The sequence below is a fragment of the Excalfactoria chinensis genome, chromosome 2 (assembly GCF_039878825.1).
Source record: "Excalfactoria chinensis isolate bCotChi1 chromosome 2, bCotChi1.hap2, whole genome shotgun sequence".
Classification (NCBI taxonomy): Eukaryota; Metazoa; Chordata; class Aves; order Galliformes; family Phasianidae; genus Excalfactoria; species Excalfactoria chinensis.
Window position 1 is genome coordinate 104,565,085 of NC_092826.1, and position 24,101 is coordinate 104,589,185.

The 24,101-nt window shown below is 36.9% G+C and overlaps 1 protein-coding gene across 1 annotated transcript; it reads right to left on the minus strand.

The window, feature by feature from the left end:
• Positions 1-1,739: 1,739 nt before the first annotated feature.
• Positions 1,740-22,437, minus strand: MACC1 (MET transcriptional regulator MACC1). Its single transcript, XM_072328121.1, has 5 exons — positions 22,405-22,437; positions 13,975-14,089; positions 9,542-11,580; positions 7,675-7,863; positions 1,740-1,955 (listed from the first exon to the last, which is right to left on the minus strand). The coding sequence occupies exons 1-5, from the start codon at positions 22,435-22,437 to the stop codon at positions 1,740-1,742; spliced, it is 2,592 nt and encodes an 863-aa protein (XP_072184222.1).
• Between the last annotated feature and the right edge of the window lie 1,664 nt (positions 22,438-24,101).

Sequence of the window (24,101 nt, forward strand, 5' to 3'; positions counted from 1 at the left end):
GGGGCTTCATAACTGCAATCATGGAAGAACAGATGGTCTCTGCACAGAATCACAAGTTAACAAAGACTGTATTTTATACTTTCTTTGCAGCTCTTTTTAAAATTAGAGGAGATATGGTACGAAATAGGTGCTCACAACTGAAACAACAGGACTTTCTGACAATCTATATCCTTTTTCTTCCGGTTTCATTGATAAACAAAGACAATGCTCTGTAGTCTGAATCCTTCAATCTACTGCAAATCAAGAACGAGTCCACTGAAGACAAATGACTTGCATGCATGCTAATTCAGTCATGCCTTCGTGCTTAAGGGTCTTTTGTTGAAGGAGTTTTTCAGTTACCAGACCAAGAGCTCTTTCCTCAGACTCTTTTCTGAGCTATGACTGTAATGGGAAAGCTTAAAGAAACGATAAAAGAAAGGTTGGAGGAAAGAGGAGGGGAAAAAATGTTTACGAGTGTTATTTGGTTTTAGAATCACAAAACCTTCCTTGTTAGTAGAGGTCATATAAGAAAACAACAGAAGCACAGATTCTTAACTGTAATGCTACTCCTTTGTGATACTCCAGAAAGAATTTGGCTTTGTCTTGTCAACCAGTGATGACAGAACCCAGATTTCTTTTCTCCCAGCTGTCATGAGCATATGCTAATGTTTCTGAATGAATGTGGATTAAAGATGCTTAAAATGGCTTTAACTTTTTGAAGCTTCTACTTAACTAAAAATTTATTTAGAAGCTTATATTTAAAAAAAAAATTATCATCACAATCAAGTTGGTTAGTCTGTAGCTATTATTCATCCTGTATTTTCTGTATTTATAATAAGCTACCTAGTAATTGCAAGACTTTTACTGATGTCTAAGTGGGGTTCTTTTTAGAGCACATGACTAATGAAAATTAATTGATGCAAAAAAATAAAAAGAAAAAAGAAAAAAGATAAAATAATAGCCATCACTCATATTCCTCATACAGTAAGGTAGAAAAGAATGATCAACAGAAGAGGTTATAAACAGTCTACAAACCTTATGTCTACCAAGCCAGTCTTCCCTCATTAACAATAACAGAGGAAAAGTATGCAAATGATCAGAGGGATGGACAGTGTGCACTAAGAAAGCTTGCTGTATTTCTAGACACACACAAAACCCTTTCAAGCTACATCAACAAACCAATTGATCTTGACTACTACATTGCATGTCTCATTTTAAGAGTTCATAAAATGAACGAAAAGCTGTTTTGGAAGGAATGCACAACATAAGCCTTTGCTTCCAAGTATAAATAACTGTTGAATTACTCTTGGAAGAAGATTAGTTTTGTCCCAGTTTATGACAAAGAATCCTAGTTTTTGTATGTTATCCTACATATTCTGTTTGTGTTGAAGATTTGGGACAGCAATTAAAATGTTTTAAATATTTAGATTTTAATGCCTCAGTGAAAACAATGTAAACATATGCCCCATGGGCTTCACTCATCCATGCAAGGCTCTGTTTCTAGAACCAATTCCTACCTAGAAATTGGTGCAAACAGAAATAGCTCCCTGTAGAAAGTAGTGTCTAGTATTCAAGTCATTTTTTACCTCACCCTTTTCTTACTTCCTCAGTAGCTATGAGCAAGGCCTGGCAATCTTGAATGGCTGTAACTGAGAACCATGGAGCTAGACTCAACATCAGCTGCATTTAGCCCTGCTTTGCAAGCATTGTTGAAACACAGATAAGAGTTTCTAGATTTTCCAAAAATATATCTTGATAGTCTAGTCTTCTTCCTCCATCCTGGAGAAAGCACTTGCCCTTAAAACTTCCATGCAGTTCACAAGAATCAGTGCTCCAGTTAACTCTCGCCATTGTTTTGTTACTGGATTTTTCATCTTATCCAAGGCTGATTGCAGGTCTTGTAAGACATCCCTGTAGCTGTCCCCGTAATGGGCAGCCCACGTGTAGAGAAAGTCATATGCAGGTTTCCACATCATCTGCAAATAAGGGAAAATTATGAAAAAGCTTAATTGCAGAAACTGAACTATTGCAAGCAAAAATAAAAATAAAAGAAGAAGAAGAGAAAAAATGAAAGAAAAAAAAAGAAAAAAAAAAAAAAAGATTAAATCTTTGCAATAGACAGAGAAAAGAGAAAGAAGAAAAATATTTGATTCCTAGCCATTGACATGCTTTATCATATAAGGCATATTTATTGAACAATCCAGGAACCTTATATACTTCATTGATATAAAATTCTAGAATTCTCAGATTCTCAGAGAAATAATAAGAGAAATAATAAGTTTTCATTAGATAACTATCACAAAATCAATATATATCTATGTATGAAAGTAAAACTAAAGGCACAAGTGTAGAAGGAAAATGCTTTTCCCCTGGATCATTTTTGAAACATATACATCCAAAAGCAGATCACAGAATCACAGAATCACAGAATGACCCGGGTTGGAAGGGACCTCAAGGATCATGTAGTTCCAACCCCCCTGCCTAGCAGGGCCACCAAACATACGCCTTTACTAGATCAGGTTGCCCAGAGCCCCGTCCAACCTGGTCTTGAACACCTCCAAGGACAGGGCAAAAGCAGTTTCATTTAGAATTTGACTTGTGCTTCTGGTGGTTAAAGCTCCACTTTGACAAGATTACACTGTCCCTCTATGAAGCCTGGAACGTTTAAACATAGTTCTTATCTACACAAAAATATTTTCAGGTGACATCAGCAGAAAGATCTGCCCACTAATAGAGAAAAACAAAACAGAGGAAACAAACAAAGAAAACTGCTCAAAGTGCAGGACAATCAAAAGTTTTTATAACTCTTTAAATTAGAGCATGCTATTTTAAAACCTATCCTGCAACAAATAAATTAAATAATAAGAATTATATATATAATATATATAATATAAATATTATATATATAATTATATATATATATATATTATATATATATAAGAAAAGGCAAGTTACCAGTGCTCCTTATTGCAAATTACAATAAGTTTAATTATTATATGCCTAACAAATATAGAGTAGATCTTACAGAGTAGATCTTTCCCAGATGTAATTTGTCATTTACCTTGTGGCATTAATGCAGATATGGCAGCATGATTCATATACCAAGCCGGACTTGCATCTTTCAAAGTGCTGATGTACAGAGTAAGTATGCTCTTGTTTACAAACAGAAATCTAGTCTTCCCATCTGCCGCTTTTGAAAATTTAACTTAGACAACTAGTTCTGTTCTCCTTGTTGGCAACAGAGGTTTTGCAAACAAACAGCAATTTAATTATCAGTTGTATGGATGAAATACAAAGCCATAAATAAACACCTCACTTTCCTAAATAGTGCTGTCATATGGTGTTTTGAGAAAAATACACTTATGCATAGTAAGAAAGGCGCATTAACTGACGTGTACACATGTATAAATACACACAGAAGTGATCAGAAGTCACTTATTCTGAATGGATTTTTTTTTTAATCTTTTTCCCTTTCCTAATTGTGAAACAACTGTCATGTTTCTGAAGGATAATTCAGAAGGAAATTGGTTATTTTTTCAATACCCTGTTCTATGAATTTGCAACAGACAATGTAAAGCTCCTCTTCCTTACTTTGCACTCTATTTATTTGATCATTTGAGAAAATAAGTAGCTGGAGGAAATCCTTTTGCCCGTGTTTTGAACTTTTGTCCATATTTGGGCTAAGAACTAGCTCCTAACTTACTTCAATACTATCTTTACTGTAGTTTCTATCAATGCCTCCCTCATCCTCTACTCTTCTATCAATGCCTCTACATCCTCCACCCTTAAATGCAAAAACCCATACAAGTCATCTCCCTGTTAATGTACCTCACAGTCTGATTAGTCTGGTTTCTGCTTTTAGTTTAAGCCAGTGCTTTGGGTGAAGTTTTCATTCATGCTCTACAGGAGTGAAGGGTATCGTCATTATTCAAAATGAATGGTGCCTAATGCTGACTTTAAGCAAGTTAGTCTTAAATTACAACTGCAAGGTTACTATAGGGAGGAAGAAAAGTAATTTGGTAGTTGTTGGAAGAAATGAAAAATAAGAAATTCTTTCATTTTATAAGATGCTATAATGAGTAGAAAACAAAGAAACAAACAAATGAATATTTGTAATGTACAACCATAAATACCCAATGTTATATTTTAATGAAAAAAGCTGTTCACTATGTTTGCATGGATGATGGCCTTGGAGAGTTTCTTTATTCTTACTTCTAGCTTGATAAGCAACATAAACAACAAGAAAACTGGGATTTCCTGATATGCTACTGCTGGCTATGCCTTTTCTCTGTCTCCTGCTTTCTTTTCTTATAGCCTGATGGACCAGGCTATTTGAAAGATTAGGGGACAGCCTTTCTCTGGTGATCCTTACTAGTATGCAAAAAGATGCTATGCTTTGACTTACATTGAAGGTCAGTTTGACACTGCACAATCAGAGAATTGTCTGAAATGCCTAAAATATAAACCATGCTTTCCTCAACTGTTTTCCTTCCTTCCTTCCTTCCTTCCTTCCTTCCTTCCTTCCTTCCTTCCTTCCTTCCTTCCTTCCTTCCTTCCTTCCTTCCTTCCTTCCTTCCTTCCTTCCTTCCTTCCTTCCTTCCTTCCTTCCTTCCTTCCTTCCTTCCTTCCTTCCTTCCTTCCTTCCTTCCTTCCTTCCTTCCTTCCTTCCTTCCTTCCTTCCTTCCTTCCTTCCTTCCTTCCTTCCTTCCTTCCTTCCTTCCTTCCTTCCTTCCTTCCTTCTTTCCTTCTTTCCTTCTTTCCTTCTTTCCTTCTTTCCTTCTTTCCCTCCTATCTTTTTCTTTCTTTTTTTCCAGGACAAAATTAAAATGTAGAAAGTAAGAAACTTTATGAACTGGTCATCAGTAACACAACGAGGCAGTAACCCACAAGTTCACCATACCTAACTAATACTGCTGACCAGGCTTCTGAGGTAGATCCTTCTCCACATTCACACACTCTAACGCAACAGCTGAACTAAATCAGGTTTGACACTGCTGAATTTCAACAAAGCAGATTTTTAAGGAAAACTATTAAAGCACTGCAGCATGCTGGGCAAATCACATCTCAGCTACGTGCCTGGATTTTCCCTCTGCTCCCCCTACCTCTGCTGAGTAGATAATGATGATACCTACAGTCTCCATAAAGTGCTTTGGAATTTACTGATGAAAAGCACTTCAAAAGCTAGTCATCAATTGTATGCACCTCAAGCTGTCTTTGTGATCACCTAGGAGAAGATTTCTCTCACTAAGAAAAATATTCAGTTTAGAAATAGAAACATTTTTTGGCCAGTCATTCCTTCTGATGGAGAACAGTCCTTGATTAATGAATTGCTTAATGTTTTCAGACAGTAGTCGGTAATTAGTCAGATCTCATTACTCCTTCAACTTTTCTTAGTTTTTCACTTATACACGAACTACTATCAGAAAAAAACAAAAACAAAAACAAAAAAAAAAAAAACAAACAAACAAACAAAAAAACATTTCAATTGGAAAACTGTAGGCCAAGATAAGATTATTTTAATGGGGTTTCTTTTGTAGCTTCTAAGTACACACAATGAACAGCAGCCATTCTGAAATAAATAATCAGACTAACACTGGCCTGGTAACAATCATGGGGGCTTTCGCACACAGGTATGAATTTACACCACATTAGCTATATTCATTTTGCAACCCACATAGGCACTTCCACCGAACATACACAAGAAATTTTATGTACTTTTTAAAATTTAGTACTGTTTACTGAACACAAAGGTTAGATTCACTAGACCACTGACCAAGTTCATATTGTGCTGAAATAAGTGTTTTAAGATTGTTTTGGTTCTACTGTCTGGTAGCTAAGAAAGGACATCCAAATACCATGGAGGCCAGTGGAGTCACACATTGCTTAGGTATAATGAGCTCTATAATTCTCTCTCAAGAAAGCTTTGATTTTGTCAAACAAAGGAAGCTTAGCAAGTAAAACAAAAGTCTAAGAAGTTACACAAGGCATTGCAAAAGTTAAAAATGGAAGTGACAGTCATTCACACACTAGTACAAAAATAGAGTTAATAACAAGGTGACATTTTTTTTCCACTGGAAAGAGCATAGTAGTCAAACGATTGGTGGAGTTGTATAATAACAAAAAACAAAACAAAACAAAAAATAAGGAGAAATGTGCATCCATGCACAAGTAATGTACCCAGAAGAACAAAACAAAGCAAACCATGAAATAGCTCAAAGAGAAAAGCAAGATTAGAAAAGTAGGAAATGTTTTTAAGTAGAAATGATAGAATTTTGCAGTAAATGCAGAACACTGTATGCGAAAGCATGGAATCTGAGTCAAATATGGGTCTGGAGCTGGAGCAAGGCATTCAGAGTGAATAAGAATTGGTAGTTCATGATCAGAGCAGAAATTTCTTGATAGTAATCACAAAGCAGATAAGACTAAGATTAAAGACTCAACAGATTTAGACTGTAGAAAGGAAAATATGCTCAACAGCAAGCAGGGAGAATCAGCTACAAGGAATGAAAAAGGAAGAAAGAATATCTTGAGCTGCTGTGAAGGTGTGAATGGCAAAAAGAAGCAATTCGTTAGGTACGAAGATGTGACAGAGAAAGGATTCAGATTGAATAATATGCATTACATGCAATAATCAGAGGATATTACAGGCAAAGGGAGAGTCAATCCTGAATGCTAAAGCCCAAGCAGAAAAGCCACATTGAGCAACATTCTGTAATACACATAAGAGAACGCTCAATATAAAACCCAGTCTGAGAAGTATCAGTTGTTGGCACATAACTCTGTGGGAGACAGTGGTTATATAGTAAGTAGAGAAATGTAGGAAGAAAGTTAGCTGCCCAGGCTAAGATGTGTAAGGAATACAGGCTGGCCCTCAACTCAGAGGTGTGGGCATGAGCCCAACCTAAGTCTTAATTACACATTTGTCACGTTGCATGGATGCTATGGATACCTCTGAGCATCTTCAAATAGCACTAGAGATATACTTATCTGACTAAATTGCCCCTTGACTGTATACACTAAAATACATCTGAGAGGACAACTTGACTTTTATTTAGAAGTCATACTTCTATTTAACCAGAGTGTTTTTACAACAGGGGGCAAATATGAGCCACATGGCAAACCATCACATTAAAACAAGGTTTGCCATGTTCATATAAAAGGACAGAGGTGGAACTGGTGTCAGATTCCAACCTCTTGTAACGCTGTCTTTGCCTGATGGTAACAAATTTGACACAGGCGCAGAACAGGGAAGTGTTAGTTGTAGACTTAAGTTTGCTTTCAGTGTAGAGAACAAAAGCTGTACTGAAGGTGATTTGAAGGGGATCATGCAAGGACTGGATGGTCTTCCTTACTGCAACTGAAATGACAGCAGCTGGGAAAGAGAAAGACAGAGGAACGAGCAAGGTTAAAAATGAGATGGCATGTCAATAAGGGACTGAAAGTGACCCCTGGGATGTGAAGATTTGAAACTCAAGATAGAGAGATACCAAGATCTCCACAGCAAATTAATTTGGCACAACATTCTACAAATCTAAATATTTGTATGGAAAACTTGATAAGAATTCCTTTCATTGAAGAGATTACAAACTAAATACAGAGTCAGTAACTATAAAAGGAAAGAATTACACACAGCAAGGAAGAAGAAAGGTCCCTGGAAAGGAGCAAGTGTGCACACTGTGTTACCCAAAATCTTACCTCCAGAGCTACGGCTCCGCTCCTCCCTTGATGGGGTACTTCATAAGCCTCTATTTGCTGCTTTGTGAGTCGTGCTAGCTTCTCTGCGAGCTCCCGCCAGTACTTGCCAAGCTTCACAGCCGATGTCAAAATGATAGTGTCCTGGGTAAGACGGGCCACTAATCCTTGGCAATCTATTTTCAAAAGTGCCTGTAACAATCATTTTCATTAATGTTCCTACACAAAGGAACTTCTTACAAACATCATTATCATTTGAGTTCAAAGCACTAGTCTACATTTTTAAGCTGACAAATATTTTTCCAATAAAAACATGTTGCCAATAATTTCATAGAGAAGCTGCCCACAAGCTTAAGAAAAAAAAAAAATAAGCTTGCATTCAGCTGCTTTAGCATTCCTGTCTCACAGGGATATTGCCTAGCTAAGGGATCCTGAAGGAAAAACACTTTTTTTCAACAAAAATATCTGGGCCATCAAATTTTCTTAGAGTATGATATGGAACTTAAAATTGAAATTAAAATACTGTCATACTAAGATGTGGTCCTTAGTCTACTTCTTTTCCAGAACACTGCTTACACTGGCCAGCACCCTTTGATTTACTCCCTTCATATAATGGAAAATTTGCTAATCATCACACAGAAATGTGAGAAAGTCCTCACTTCCCCATGCCAAATGATCTTTCAATAGTAAACGAATTAACATGTTTCCAGGAGCAAAGTCCTGAAATGCTGCATTCTCATTTCTTATTTATTTCCTCAAGAGCTAATGAGAAAATGGGTGGTGGTTATTAACTTTTTTTTCTCCTCAAATTAACAGAAAAATGTTCCACAGAAAATGTTGGCTTGCCAGTGCAAGATCAAGAACCAAAAGCAGGAAAGTTCCTCAGCTTTCAAATACTGAATCTTTTTTAATACAGTAGCACACTTTTTACCTGAAAACAGCTACTTGTATATTTTAGTCAAAAATGTTCCGTAAAAATCCTCATGGAAACAGTACATCTTTTGGTAGACAAGATGGTTGGCTAGCATAGCTACCCAAAAAATAGTCAATATGGATCCTAAACTCTGTCATACTAGTTCCCATCTAGAATAATAAAGTCACACTACTGAGAAGCAGACAGTAGTATACAGTACCAAGACCCTTTACACTATGGCAAAGTGGACTGCCCCTCTGCCGCCATCTGTCACATGGTAATAAAATGTCATGGAATATTGCCAGGAAAGTTCAATGTTTACTGACATACCACCACCATCTTCCTCTGACTTCATGGGCCAACATAGTAAAGTAGGAAGCATTACTTTAAAAGTAGGCCTCATACAAGTTTCTACCACTGCAAATAAGTACTAAAATATTTTCAGTGTTGCCCTTATGCAGCTACAACACTGAAATTGTCAAATGTGGACAAAAAATCTTCTCTTCAACAAGCAGTTAGGTCACAGTTTCCTTACTTTAAAAATATAGGGCAATCTTAGACGTACAGAAATGCTAATAACAGAGTTCCCTAATATGTGGTTATTAAATGCTTCTAATTAGAACTGTGAATTGCTTAGGTAAACAATTTACTATTGATTCATGACTTCCATGATAAAAGGCAAACCTACTTCAACCACAGCCTATCAACATACTACATAAGCAAGATTCCTGGTATATTTACAGAACACAGTTTAAAATAAATGGATTAAAGTATTATTTTTCATAAGAGTCTAAATGCATTTTCCACCTATAAGTATCTACAACATTTAGTGATATGTTCAGGTTGGTAAAAGTTCTTATGAAGGTGTAGAACAACATTTTCTTGTTCATATATTACTATTGACTAGCCCCTTGGCAGTGCATTCCCAATAACCAAGTTAGTTCACGCAATACTTACAATAATAAGCTCATAAAGGAATAGTCTCTTTTTTTTGTTAGCATGGCAGTCTTCCTTTAGCCTCTTCACAACATGCGCAACTCTATCTGATTCTTTATCACCATGTGCCTCATTAAAGTCATCCAAAGATATATGAGAATACCCTAGCACCTCAGACAATGCTCTCCAGTCATAAACACTCTCTGATACTGTAGATAAAACTACTGAGTATATATAAGTCAGTTTTTTAAATGGCAATGTAATCTGTTCAACAAGACTCCTGGTAGTCAGTTCACTGTCAGTAGTGTCCATAGCTTGCTCTTTGGAAATCACTTTTATGTTTTTACAATGTACGAGACCAATCTTTCTTCTGAGAACTCCCACATACCACTCTTTTATTCTAGCTTGTCCAATGGCTTTTACTTTATCTTCACCAAGAAGTGCTATTGTGTCTCCTTTAAAATATTCCAGCAAATAGTCAATTTTATTTTGACGTAGTACAGTTTTCAAAGCCACTCCGTAAGTATTAACATTCAAAATTTTGTTTTGAAACTTCGGGTATTTAACTGTTGGTATTAAAAGCAAAGGTGCAGATTTGATTTCTTTGCGTTTTTGTAAGCGCTGTGGCCTACTCATAATTCCATTTAATTTTGGAGCTGGATCTGGGGTCGTAACATGGAACTGTGTTACTTGGCTACTTTTTGAGACTTTAATCTGAACAAGAAAAACAAAGAAATGCATCTCCCTACATCCTAGCATGGAAAACAGGAATTGTTGGCGGACCATTTCACCAGTTTTCAGTTCTTCCTCTTTAATATTTTTGCCTTCGTCTTCCATCTTCACTTCAAAATCTGGATCACAGGAAACCAAAGAAATGCTTAGATCTTGGGGCTTTTCAAGCAGAAATGTATGTTTTCCCCACAGCTGAAACACTACAGGGGGCATGTTTTTCCCTCCTTTTTTGATATCACAAATTGTAAGTTTTCCTGGAATGTAGTTATGACCAAACACTGCAAAAACCACTGTAAAAGATGGATGAATATATTTGGGACCATAAATTCCAACTGAGACAGTTCTATGAATGTAGTCCCAGACGTTAGTGGCTGGAGGCTGGAGTTTGTTTGCCTGTACTGCAATCACTGCATACATCACATGACTTAGGTCTGATAGCTTCACTTGTAAAGTATCTTGATAAGTGTAGCAATTCTCTAGCTTCTTAAAAGGCCCTTCTTTATCAAGACTGAAAAAACACACAATATCACTCATAACTTGACTGAGAGGGTCATTCTTCACTTTAGCTGCAACTTTCACCTCTAGAAAAATGGCTTCCTTTGTGTTGAGGTTGCTCAATGTAAGTTCTATCAGAGGACTTACAGTGCTAGACAGTTCATTGTTAAATGACGATGGAGGGTTAAGGATAGCCCTTAAACCGACCTCTTGGAATTCTCCAGGTAATACATGACCCACAGGGACGTGAACATTGATATCAGAGTCAGGTAGCTGTACTGAACCCCCTTCATGATTCAGTTTACAAACTACATGAATGTCTGTAGCTTGCGTCTGTGCCCATCCAGGACTATGGCTCATGGCTTCTAAATCTAGGCAAGACCGAGTAAGTTGTCGGTGACTCAACCAAGCCATCTTGTAGGCTTCACGGTCAATTTGAAGGCATGTCGTGTCAGAAACTGTAGTTTTTTGAGGTGTTGGCTTCTGAGGATTAAATTTTTGGTTATCAATAATATCCAAGAAGTCAGAGACACTCTTGGATCGTCCAGACCTTCTTGTTGAGCTCTTTCTTAGAAGACAATCAAGATTTAGCTCATCTCCTGAGGAAGCCAAAGAATCTCTGTCACTAGAAACTTTAGAGAACAAATAGGACTTTTCTTTCATGATAGGAAAGTATTTATTGTTTTCATTTCTATTGGAAGCAGCTATATCATGTACAAAAGGGTTGGAGGATGACAGTTCGTTCCAGAAAGGGTTAGTCTTGGAAACAATATGGGTATGTTTGAAGAGATCAGACCACTCAATATCCAAATCCATTTTGCTTTCATTGACATCTGTTTAAGAGAAGAAAAGGGAAAAAGAACACCAAGTATTTCCTAAATCACGGAAACTTGAGACATTGCATTAATTTCCAACCGACACTCTTAAAATGACTGACAGGTGACAACATTTATCATCTTAAAATGCGTACGAATCAAATTGTTAAGGAATATATTTGTATGTTCTTACTTCAGATCATTACAGAGCATCAATATTGACTATCGATGATTTTAAGGAGCATTAACAATTTTCATTATAACTAATAATAATAATAGTACTAACAAATCAGCACTGAAGAATGTAAAAATTTTTCTGCAAAGTACTATGAACACCAAGAAATGTTAAGCAGCATCACGCATGCTAAGATCCCATAAGGTTTAAGCCATTACATTTCAGTAATTCTTGGTCTCTTACAAAATTCCATTGGTTTCTTTCATTTGTGACTGCCTCTATGCAAAAATTAAGCAACCACTATTTCCTTTTTCAAACACTGTGTATTCCTTTTCATGTTAGAGCACTTGTATTTAATTGGTATCAGCATTCTTACAATTTATCTTAATGTGAGTGGAATTTGTTCTACCAGCTTTTGTTTTAAAAAAATCATTTTTATTATTTATGGATTCCTTTACAATCTGAAATTCAGAAAGAAATGATTTTGTGGCAAATAGTTTTTCTGAGATTGCATTTAGATAGAATAATAGAATCCTGGAATTGTTAAGATTTGGAAAGACCATTGAGATCATCTAGTCTGATCTTCAATAGACAAATAAATAGTAAATAAACCATAAATAGACAAATAAGGGTATATACGTGATATTTAAAAGTGTGTTTTGTTTTTTTTTTTATATATATATATAAGAATACTCATCATTAACAATGTCTATTTGCTGTGAATATAAAATGCCCTAATATTTTATACTAACAGTATACTAATAACAGTTCACAAAAAATGGCTTATAAGTTGATTGATTCACACTTCCTGCAACAAAGTCTCTTCGACTTTTTGCACTAAGAGTTTCTGTCACTAATAGTTTGCCACTGTTCCATACAGAGGTTATACCACCCTTTCTCTGTACTTGTTTAAAATCCTATAAGGGATTTTAATTTTAGTTTTTAAAAAAACTCAGCATTTCTATTAATTCAGCATATCTATATCCTTCATTATTACATTTCCCATAGAAGTTTTCAAGGTTATTAATTATTGCTGAAGTACAGGAATGGCAGTGCATTCAGCTAAAAAAAGAACTGAAACACTTTTCAGTTCCAGTTTTTCGTGAACTGTGACAAAAAGCCTGAAAAGTGAAATTTTTCCACAGTTCCAGTAAAATCCCAAATGAGAACCAAAATGGAAATTATCTGCTTTCTAGCTGCCCATCTGGAAGGCTCTAGCATTGTCTCAACCAGAGTCTTTGAAAGGAGCTGCCAGCAGGAACAAGCACAAGGCCACCAGACTGAGCTGGGCTGCTCAATCACCAATTGAAAAGGCCTTTCATTTCTGTCCAGTGTCCAAAAGCTTTCCCTGCATTCCAATGCTATTACAGTAGAAACATCATATTATATATAGAGCGAGTAAAATTCTATGACTTTATATATACGTTAAAAAAAAAATAAAATTATCCCAGACTCCATCTTAAATTGTATGTTTCCACAGAAGTCTGAGCAGAAAGCTCTGACAGAACCCATGTCATTAGGCTGGAGTCTCTTGCATGCCAAGCAAACAGCACAAGTTACAGAAGTGCAGTACATTAGCAAGGAATTAATTCCTACCCCTCAACTTGCACAGCAAGTGTTAAGTTCACCATTAGTCACATCTGCAACTGGACAAAAGTTAAGAGGTCTACATTGTGAAGGAGAATGTTTCCTTAACTTTTAGTTTAAAATAACAGTGAGATTAAAGTAATTCTGGTTTTAACTCAAATTAATGGATGGCATTCAACCCAGGGTTTTCTACAGTCCAAAACTCAAGTTGTTAAGCTGGGCTAATGTCAAAATTCCCTTTTCAGATTTCTGCTATTTTAAAGAAACGCTACATTAATGAAGTTTAGCTAAGATTTCTCTCTTCTCCTCCCATCTCCATCTGCAAGAACACATCCTAAATAGCATTTTTTCATATAAGGATAATGATTCCTCCTAACCTGACTGAACTACAATTGTCATGACAGGGAATTTCTCTTATGTTGGCAAGTTTCTCTTAGGGGACAGTGCAACCCCTGCACTCCGACTCCAAGGACAAACATTCTGGTTTGAGCTGCACAGAGCACAAGCAATACAAGAAAAACAAACAAACAGTACAACTGTTGTGCAGGAGTTTATAGGGTAGCTGTAGCTCTTAATATTATCAAGAGTTTTGTAGAAGTACAAGCTTGAGATAGAAAGTCTTAATACAGAAAACAGCATTAGAGACATACTGTAGGTGGCTGAAGGTATCCGGTCATCTACGTCAATCAGAGTGCCCTCTGACCTGCTCCGTGGAATCTCTGAGTTAGGGAGGGAGGCTGTTCCACTATTGGAAGTGTTTTCCTCCTAGGAAACAGATAAATGTGTAAAACATTACCAAGAATGCAGGAGTTTTGATCCTGTGATGGGGTAAATGAAAAAACTTTGTAAGTGACATTATGGTTTAAGAGCAGATTTATGGAGTTTGTCCAAGATCATTGCAGTCCTGAGTGAATCTCACTGTCTAATTTGCAGCGAAAGCACCAGATGTGACAGCTACAGTACAATGCAGCACCCCAGCATTTGGAGAAAACAAACAAATCACATAATTATTTGTCTTGCAAGTAGAAATGAGCCAGTTATACAATAATTTCCATTATGAATGGCTTGTATAAAAACTTCATAAAAATAACAATAAACATCTCATTTCCTATTTTCAGTTAAGCTTGACTAGAAACATTGAAGGTCTAGGTCTGTTCATTCCTCTGTCAAGTAATATAAAATATTTCCATCCCAATAACATTGTAAATTACAGTAACCAATAAAACCATTAAGACATATGGAATTTTAAAAATAAATAAATAAAAAGAGGGGAAGGGAATGGGCAAATTATAGATTTTTTTTGTGGCCCATCCACAGGATAGAACAACAGCCAGCTTTGTTCAGGAGTCTGAAGTACTGCAGCCTGCCACTTCTTCAACAGAAACTTCAGCTGACTCAGATCTTGTTTTTATTGTGATTAGAAAGAGGGGGCAGGTTTTGCTGTGGTTAATAAAAAAAATAAATAAAAATAAAAAATAAAAAAATTTTAAAAAAGAAAGAAAAAGAAGAAGAATTTTCAGTTACAATTCCAGTAGGTGAATTACAGGAAAAAAGAAATACATTTTTATCCTAGAAAACTACTGAATGAGAAACAGGAAGCCAGATGACTGTTTCCATTGTGCACAGTGCAGTGGCTGAAGATGTGATTTTTATTTTTTTCCACTGCAAATGTAACTCAGTACCTTTTATTCCTATGACAATGGCTACCTTCAGCAAATGGCAATCTGATCAGATGCTGATTTGCACTCAGTCAGGATGGAAGGCTGATGTCTGGCTAAGGCTGACAGCTAGCCAGTGGCTTTGCTGTCATGGGGCTGCAAGCACTTTAGGGTTCCTGCTACAAGAAATCTCAGGCTTCAGCTTTAGAAAGGCTGATTATAGATAACAGCGGAAGCTTGCCTCCAAGACTAATAGTTTGTGTCTTCTGCTACTAATGCCATACTGAAACCAAATCTAAAATGCCTCTTTCACCCTGACACTGTAATTCCAACAGCTAGTATCCCATATCTGTATAAAATTATCACCATCTGCTGTAAGGAGCATTATCTTTGATAATGCATCTGCTTTCCTACAGAGTAAATGTTTTTTTTCTGCATCTTGAAATGCTGAAAAACTGAAAATGTTGTAAAAGTATACTGGATTTTTATCTCAAATTTCCATTTCGAGGATTTGGGGTGTTTAATCACCAGTCTCGACTGTAGAGACATTACATTGGTATCCACAGTTTAAACTCCCAGTAAGTTTACAAAAGGAAAGTTTACTTCTTATAGCATCAGTGTATGTGCATTGTCAGCACTGAACTCTGACTGATGATTTATTGACAGTTCTTTGAATAGATAATAAAAAGAACGGGTATTTCAGTAGCTCTTTGAGAGGGGAGGCAGTAAGTTAAGATGAGGATAGGGCAAGAGAGGGCAATTAGCTGAAGAAAGACTAAAATAAGAACCCTTAGGGGAAGGGAGAGGGAGAAAGAAAAACAAATCTCTTACGCAGTGGGTGTATGTCAGAGACATGAGAACAAGATTGCATATTGAAATCTTATACGCGCTACAAACTGCTGCAGAAAGAATAAGCCAGTTCCTGAAAGGTTCCTCTGGGAACTCGTTAAAACCTTCACCACTAGCCAGGCACAAAGACAGTAGAGACAGATACTGAAAAGGAAAACCAATCTCAAAAATAAGTCCTCTCTCTCATGATGAGTGCACCCTGTGATTTAGGCATGACTTCAGGCCAGCCAGAAAGAGGAGGAGGGAAGGGGGACAACCCAGATGTTTGTTTGCAAACAGTGACCACATTTGGTCAGGATGCCACGGGATGTGGGAAATACTGAGGACAAGCTGTACACATACCATGGGGTACTGTGTGCTGTGCTTCCTGAGCACAGTGACATGATCTGACAGCAGGGCTGGATCCCATTTCTTCTGTGTTCCAGCCTTAGTGCTGGGAGTGCTTAAACTCCCAGTTCCACTATATCAGACTCTTGAAATAAGAAAGCCCAATGCTTCCCCTTCTCTGTGCATAAATTCTGTAATAAAATAGCATCCTGACTGCAACTTTGGACAGGACAGCCCAATTAATTAGAAAGTTACATCAGTAAATTCAGATGATCACCTGCGCGAGAGATGAGCCCACATGGGATGAAAAACCATGCTGAATAGGAGCAAAGGGAAAAGTTATCAAAAACCTTTGCTGCAGAAAGAGGAAATTATGTATGGAAAGAAACAGAAGCTACGCTTTTCATTTGCTGTAGCTGCTGAGTAAGAAAGATGTAACCTGACAAGTACTTAATGGTGCAGAGAATTATTTGACTGATAGTATGTCAGCTCACAGCGTGCGGTGAGCAGGAAATGAAGAAGTAAAGAAGTTGGAAAGAGATAATCTACAGAGGTGACCAGAGATCAAACCTGACTGTAGACAGACATGACACTTTTCTGTAAGAGAAAAAGAAATAGGTAGGTAGGTGCAGACTGCTGTTACAGCCTGGAGGGCCCTGATCAACCCACTGGGGCAGGGAAAGCAGAGCACATGGCTCCTGGCAGGCATGCTGCAGACTGTCACAGGGGAAAAAAAACACATTAGAGGGAAAGTCTCGAGTAGAAAGCTGAAATTTTCAGAGAAGCCAGGAGACAGATCTGCTGCAAACAGCATTTTTGCTGCATGCAATGCCTCTGGAAATGTCTTCCAGGTCTTTTAAAATTCAAGTGCTTTTTTTTTTTTTTTTCTCTTCTAGAGTAGCTACCAAAGAAAACATGTCCTGCTGTGCTTAAAATAGTGGTGAGGAAAAAAACGAAGTCCAAAAGCAAACACATCCCCTCTGCCCTCAAAAACAAGACAGAACGCATTCCTTTGTGTTTTTAATGTATCAGCATCCCAGAGTGAGGCACCAGCAATATGCCTTTCATTCAACCTTAGCCCTGTTTGGCCTGCTTCAAGAAGAGTCTGCGTTAGCATCAGAGTTCTACTGTGGCAGTTTCACCCCACAGATTCCTTGCACATGTAGTGATATTCAGGCATTATTCACAATGATTCATTACATTTGCATCTAGAGGATGAAGTTTTGCCATTTACAAATACAAGACAAGCAATACAAGCAGATGCTGGAGATGTACTACATTCCTCAGGCTCACTCAGCTGTCATGCGGGACAATGACTTGCTAGGTACAGAGGCTAGATTATTAAACTTAGAAGTATAATTCTGAAAATGGTGCAAGGCCACCACATCAGAATGTTAAATACAGTATTCCTGACCTAAACAAATACACAGAATCATTTAACTTCTATCAAATGAAGAAATGGATTTCTAAAGAGAAAGGAAAACAAAGGAGAGAGATGGTTTCAGAAGGTACTACACATCATCATCAAATCTAAAATACCTCTTGTTTAAACAGATTAACACATCTGCAGCTGAATATCAGTTACATCAATGGGTCATATTACAACAGTCCCTTGGTACTCATGGTCCGCAGACAGGTCATTGGACATGAGCCTACCAATCTCTTGACCACAAGGCTGAACTATGTTACTGTAGCTAATGGTAGTAAAGGACAAGGAGCAAAGTTTTCAGTTGATGTGATACAGTCTTCAGATTACTGCCTTAGCCTAAGATATGTGAGACAGTTAAAAAATTGCTTCTGTATCTGATTCTGTACTGAGAAAGCAGTGGTTTTTAATGTTCAAACTAAAGTTCTCAACTATATGTTACCTACCTTACCAATACTTAGCATCAGCAATGTTAGTACCTTAGTATGATCCTATTACCTGTCATTTTGCCTATAATGGTGAGAAAATGTTTTCAATTGATACATTTACTAACTTATTCTGTTTTTAAATAATTGACTTATTTGGTACCTACTTTTCAATTCTGAAAACTTACCATATTATGATAATGTGATACTTCATTTGAGCTAGCTTTAAAGGGCAAAACTTTAGTTTTAGTGCAACAAAGAGCAGGACCTGAAGTGGGTCATCCTCTCAGTACATTTCCACAACTTCACCAGGGGCTTTTTATAGCCTCCGCTTAGCTCTGCACTACCCAAAGTAGCCAGTTTGGAGAATACTATGCAAGCAAAAAGTGCCTACACTCCCTTTACAAAGCAAACACACTTCCTTTCATTCCACATATCTAGACTACAGAGTTGCCTGTTGTAAGCATAAGGGCAACGGCCTTTATTTTTTATTATAAACCTCGCATATGAGAACACTGCTTTCCAGAAACCTTGAGAATGCTTAGATAAATCTTGATGTTGTATTTTATGTTTCAGCTACCACTCTGAAATAAGTTATGGTTTCTCTTTGGCATTAGAAAAAAAATAAAAATAAGAATAAAAAAATAGAGATACAGATATAGACATTTATTTCCACCTGTATAACCAAATACATTTTTAAAGAACTGAAAATGGAAAGTAAGGATGTCCTTAACAACTTTGTACCATTAAATCATAATATTACTTCTTTATTCTGAACAGAGAACTTCCCAAGTTTATTTCCTTAATTTCTCTAAAAGCTCATTTACTTCTTCTCAAAAGCCTCTAAGAACAATGATAGTGGGTTTAAAAAACAAACAAACAAACAAAAACAAAAACAAAAACAAACAAGCAGACAAACACAGTGGATTCTTAAGTGCCATGTTTACATAAACATACTGTAGGAGCACAGAGTTTCTTCACTATTGGAGGTCTTTTGAAAACACTCCTGGCTACTTCACAGGGCTTACAATTTACTACTGACAGCTTTCCCACGAGTTACACCTCCAAAAGTGATGTTGGACACCCTCTGTAAGGAGCATCTTTTATTTAGCAATCTGATTATAAATTTTAAATTTCTAAGTGATTCAATGTTTTTGTGTGTGTGTGTGTGTGTTTTAGTGCCACCATAATATAAGCTATATTGCACAGCAAAGGTAGGGCTTCTATGTAGTGTTCTGCATGTAAACCAGAGCCCTACTGCCTATCCTGTTCTTTTATTTTTTCCTAGGTTTAAACCATCAATATTTTATAATAACCTAGAAGGATGAGAACAACTGGGAATCTCAGAACTTTTGCTAACTATTTATGTCCTTGTCAGCTATAGTTTTAACATGATGATCAGTTTGTAAATACAAGATACCTCCAAAATACTCCATCTGTTGAGTATTTTTCCCTGGCTTTCATCTTTTCTCCTAATTAGGTTTTCTCATACCCAAGCTGTAGGCAGAGGTTACACTGGGTCTTTAATTGAGCAGCTTACCTGCCAGCAGAGGGACTATGAGGCCTTAGGCACCTAGATGCTGCGTCTGCTTAGACAACACTCCTAGCTTCCCTGCGGAGTGTTTATTATGATTTTCCCAGAAAAAAAGGCTCGTGAATTTGCAGAGGGACAGATATAAGCTGTGGTCTCTTTGAGAGCAGAGGGAAAAGAAGCAGCCATGAGATCTACAGTAGTGAATGATTTACAATCTCGTGGCTGACAGAATAATAAAGGAGACTTTTTTTTTTTTTTTTTTTTTAACTAAAAGCCTGTGTCTTGGAGTCACAAAGTCACAACAAAATAAAAATAAAAAACAAAAACAAAATAAAAACAAAAATACAAAAATTATGCTTCCTCGTTTTCTATGCTGGGTTTTGGCAACATCTAAATGTTTAACGTTCCTACAGTTACATATGGAAAACAGCACATTTTCTGTCTACTCAGAACACAAGTAAAGGATAACAATTTCCAGGAAATCCAATGAGGGAAAAGTAGTGAACTTGTTCTTCGTCAGAATCCAGCATTCATGCATTTAATCAAGTCACATGTTTCCCAAAAGTAATTAATTGAAGGGCTGAGCACAGGCAGGGGAAAAATCCCTCTTGACTTTTAACATTTAAATGTCTCAGCTAGTCCAGTGCCATGATAAGTGAAACCTTTCAAAAGCTGTGCTCTCTTCATGGCACTAAGTCAAAGCACCAAGGAGTCCACCTGCAGAGAAAGGCGATTGTTTTATTCGCTCACAGTGCTTCTAAGCTCTTAACTTTATAATTAGAATCAACACAATGATGTTAAGCACCTATATCAGCTGGACAGGTTGCAAAGATGTAGGATTTTTTTCCTATACCAAACTAAAACAGATGCAATAATGCAATGTGACTGACACTGTGCCTGGACCCAGTCTTGAACTTCCAACTGTGAAACTGAAGTACCTCCCTGGGTACTGAACCTACATTTTCTACAGCCATAGACTGAAGATATTTAAGCAAAACATGCAACATGAACCTCAAAGTAAATTCAGCTTGAAACCCTGCCTTTTTGAGGTACTTTTAATCCCCTGGTGCTGTCTTTTAGGAAAATGAGGTGAATGCCTGAAGAAAGACCCCAGCCTAGGTTGTTACATGGATATATTTTAGGGAGTTTCTAACCACAGCATAGTCATTCTCCAGCACACTCAAAAATTACATTTTGTTTTATTTCTGACTTTGTAACTGACACACGAATAAGTGACAGAACAAATAGTATATCTGACAAATCATGAATTGTTTTTATTTATTTATTTATTTATTTTTAAGAAAAAGCAGATACCTGTTTTTCATATATCGATCTGTTTTGGCTTGTTTAATAGTCCTTGGCATTTTAGCAACACCAGGAGGAGAGCATCCAGTGGAGTCTTAATCACTGTGACTCTTTCCAAGGTATACTGCAAAAAGCCCATGTTTTCTTTTTTGCTTTTTATGGGAACCATAGACTACAAAACTTGGTCAGGACTTTTTCTCTGGCAGTGAGATGTCATTTCATTGAAAATTTGTGCGTGCATTGCTAGTGACAGGATACCCTTTAAGTTGCACCTGCCAGTATTTTGAATTTATTTTTGATATTGTTTGCTGAAACTGTAATTTTGAAGGGAAGAAGGGAGAAGGAGTCAAAAAAACAGATTTTGTTCTCTAAAAGTCACACCCAATACCTCTTATGATATTGCAGACACTCCCTATACAAATATTCTTGACTGGAAAAAAATAAAAAAATTAAAAAATAAAATCTTACTTCTATTAAAAGGAATTTATGTTTAAATGGGTAATTTCTCTACCAGTGAAGGACATTTTAATCTCCAAATTGTACTCTTAGATATTTATGAATAGATTGTTAAAAATGACATACTTTTACAGAAATAATATGATTAATATGAAATTATAGGTCCAGATCAATCCTGAAGTGGTGATGATCCAGCAAAAATAATTAAGTCAGAGGAAGATAAATTACCATATAATATCTGATCCCATCTAATAATCCATCTCTGATCACAGCAAACTAGGTATTTCAGTTAAGAAGTACTACATATGAAGACAGAGGAACGGCTGCCTTTAACGTTGCTGGTAGTTTTATACATGCATGTGATGCTGAAGACTGCATGAACATTTCAGGAAACATTCGATTTCAAGATATGAGTCAACAAGTTCCCAAATAATTCCTTGCCCTTATGTGTCTAAATTTAGTTCTCAAATCTTGCTGCTTTACATGTCATTGACTGAACTATCTGTTCCTATATAGAGAGAAGTGGGCACCTGTACTTCTCTTACTTACTACTCAGTAGGACAGCATGCCCAATGGTCATCCATTTTTATGCAATGATGATAAAGTCATCCTTCAAAGGGAGAAATAAGTGAATGTAAGCACTGTGTGAGCTAGTTGTTCCAGCTCTACTCTTCCTCCAGCCCCTACATTCTTTAGTTCTTTATTTTCTCCATTGCACTGCCATGTCCAACTGGCTTTCCAGCAGCAGTTCTTCCTCTTGCAATGCATAACATTAGCATGGATGCAATACCTCAGTGGAAAGTTAGGTTTCCTATTCAGGAAAACCACATTATTTTAGTGCTACAGATAGTGTTGCTCATTGAAAGCACGTTTGTATATTCCTTCTTCTGCCTCAGAGGCAGAAATCATACCTGAAGTCCTCAACAACATCAGGTTGACTGCTTGAATAGATGGATGAATTACTCATATGACAAATAAGAGAAGGCCATATTTTAGCCCGGACATTCTTATGCTGACTTTAATACCTTTCCTTCTACTCATCTCCAAAAGCAACAGAACAGCTCCACCTTTCACTTCCTAGGCTGCTACAGGCACCCTACCTCCACTCCAACTTGTTCTAGCTCATTCGCCATGAATAAAACACCTAATTTTTTTTTCTTCTTTTTGGTTGATATGTCAGTGGTGAGAAGAAAAAGATAACAAAGCTGTTGCTATTTTCTTACTTCCTAACCATAAACAGATGCATTTCCTATGGCAGTGAGTGTTAGAGATGCAGAGGGAATGAGCATGGGGCAAAGTGAGAGGCCAACAGGTCAAGCACTAGAATAAGCAAGATTCTCCACTCAAGTCACAATCCAAACTGGGGGGAGGGGCAGAAAAATCTACCCCTAAAGTACCCTATCTTTCATTCTTTCATAAACAAAAATTAGTTTACTTGAAGAAGTTTTCATCTATATTAAAGTTTGGCTGATTCCCCTAAGAAAAATAATAGCTGAAGTTATGCAGTTACAAATTCATCAGTAAATACCAAGCATATAAAATGGTGGGTCTCAGATAATCCTACAGAAAATCTTCAGAAAACTCATTCAGAATTTTTTTTACTTATACTCTACCAATTCAAATGTGTGCCCAGATTTCTCTTTCTTTTACTATTTTTCATCACAACTGAAGTTACTGCTTTTCTAACAGAAGTGGAGGGCTGCAGATCAGTAACTCTCAGATCTGAACACAGTAGTTCAGTACATTGTCCCCTAATTCTCTTCCTCAAAAAACAAACAACAAGAAAAAAAAACCTACCAACTCTAGCCAGTAATCCCATCCCTCTGTCGTGTCCCCGTTCAAGATTTTTTACATAAAGCATATTAATTTTCAGTAATAATACAGCTACTGCAAGATTGAGCCAGTGTCCAGCCTTGTGAAAATCTAGGTTCCAACCCTTTGTTTTGGTTCAACCTATATAGAAACTGAACGTACCTTCCACTTCATATAAACTAAGCAAATTCAGTACTTTGTAATACTAACTGTCTCAAAAGGCTGCAGTTCTTTGACCTCACTGGCTTCCTACACAGAAAAATCCTGTGTCTCATTTGCCATCTAAAACCACCTCTGCAGCCACATGATGCTCCATTCACTAAAAGGAATAACCACCTGGCATATGAAGTAAAACAGCTATGTAGACTATTGCCAGCCTACTGTTAATCAAGAAAAAGTTACAGAAAATTTATCTAGGATCACTAGGATATTTAAACGCTGATGACAAATTAATTTGATATATATATATTATTTTAAAAGATAATTTTCTTACACTACTTCAAGTTGAAGTTCTTCTGACACTGTTCTTGCAGAAATGTGTCTATCTTTGCCTGCTGGAAGAAAATGACAACAGTGCCTCATACACTGGCTACAGCAAACTGGAAAGAACAGAACAACCATTTCAAATATCCCTTAACAGCCTAGGGTACAAAGATCCTACAAGTACCAGCACTGGACATGTCATTTGGGATTACTGCCTACATGAAGCTGGAGTTCCTCTAGTTGCCCATTTTCAGTCTGATCATTGGTAGCAGAATAAAGTTTGCTTTGAACTGAAACCAGATACAAGGTTACAAGTTGTGTGAACTGAAATCCAGACCATGGTTATAATGACTTTCTAGAGTTTTGTCATTCTGACTTAGGAACCTGAAGGTATCTGCTGTGTGCTAACTCTGATTCAGCCTACACAGCAACACCTTCCAGATGCCACCCCTAAAGAAATCTTTTTGGTTTCATCTTTGTAAGTTTGCTGTCCTTGTTCCAC

Coding starts and splice junctions, on each gene's coding strand:
- MACC1 (XM_072328121.1), bottom strand. CDS start 22,437: ATGGCGAATGAGCTAGAACAAGTTGGAGTGGAG. Junction 7,864..9,541: donor TCCTTTATGAGCTTATTATT/GTAAGTATTGCG, acceptor TGATTGTTACAG/GCACTTTTGAAAATAGATTG. Junction 1,956..7,674: donor GCGGAGCCGTAGCTCTGGAG/GTAAGATTTTGG, acceptor CCTTATTTGCAG/ATGATGTGGAAACCTGCATA.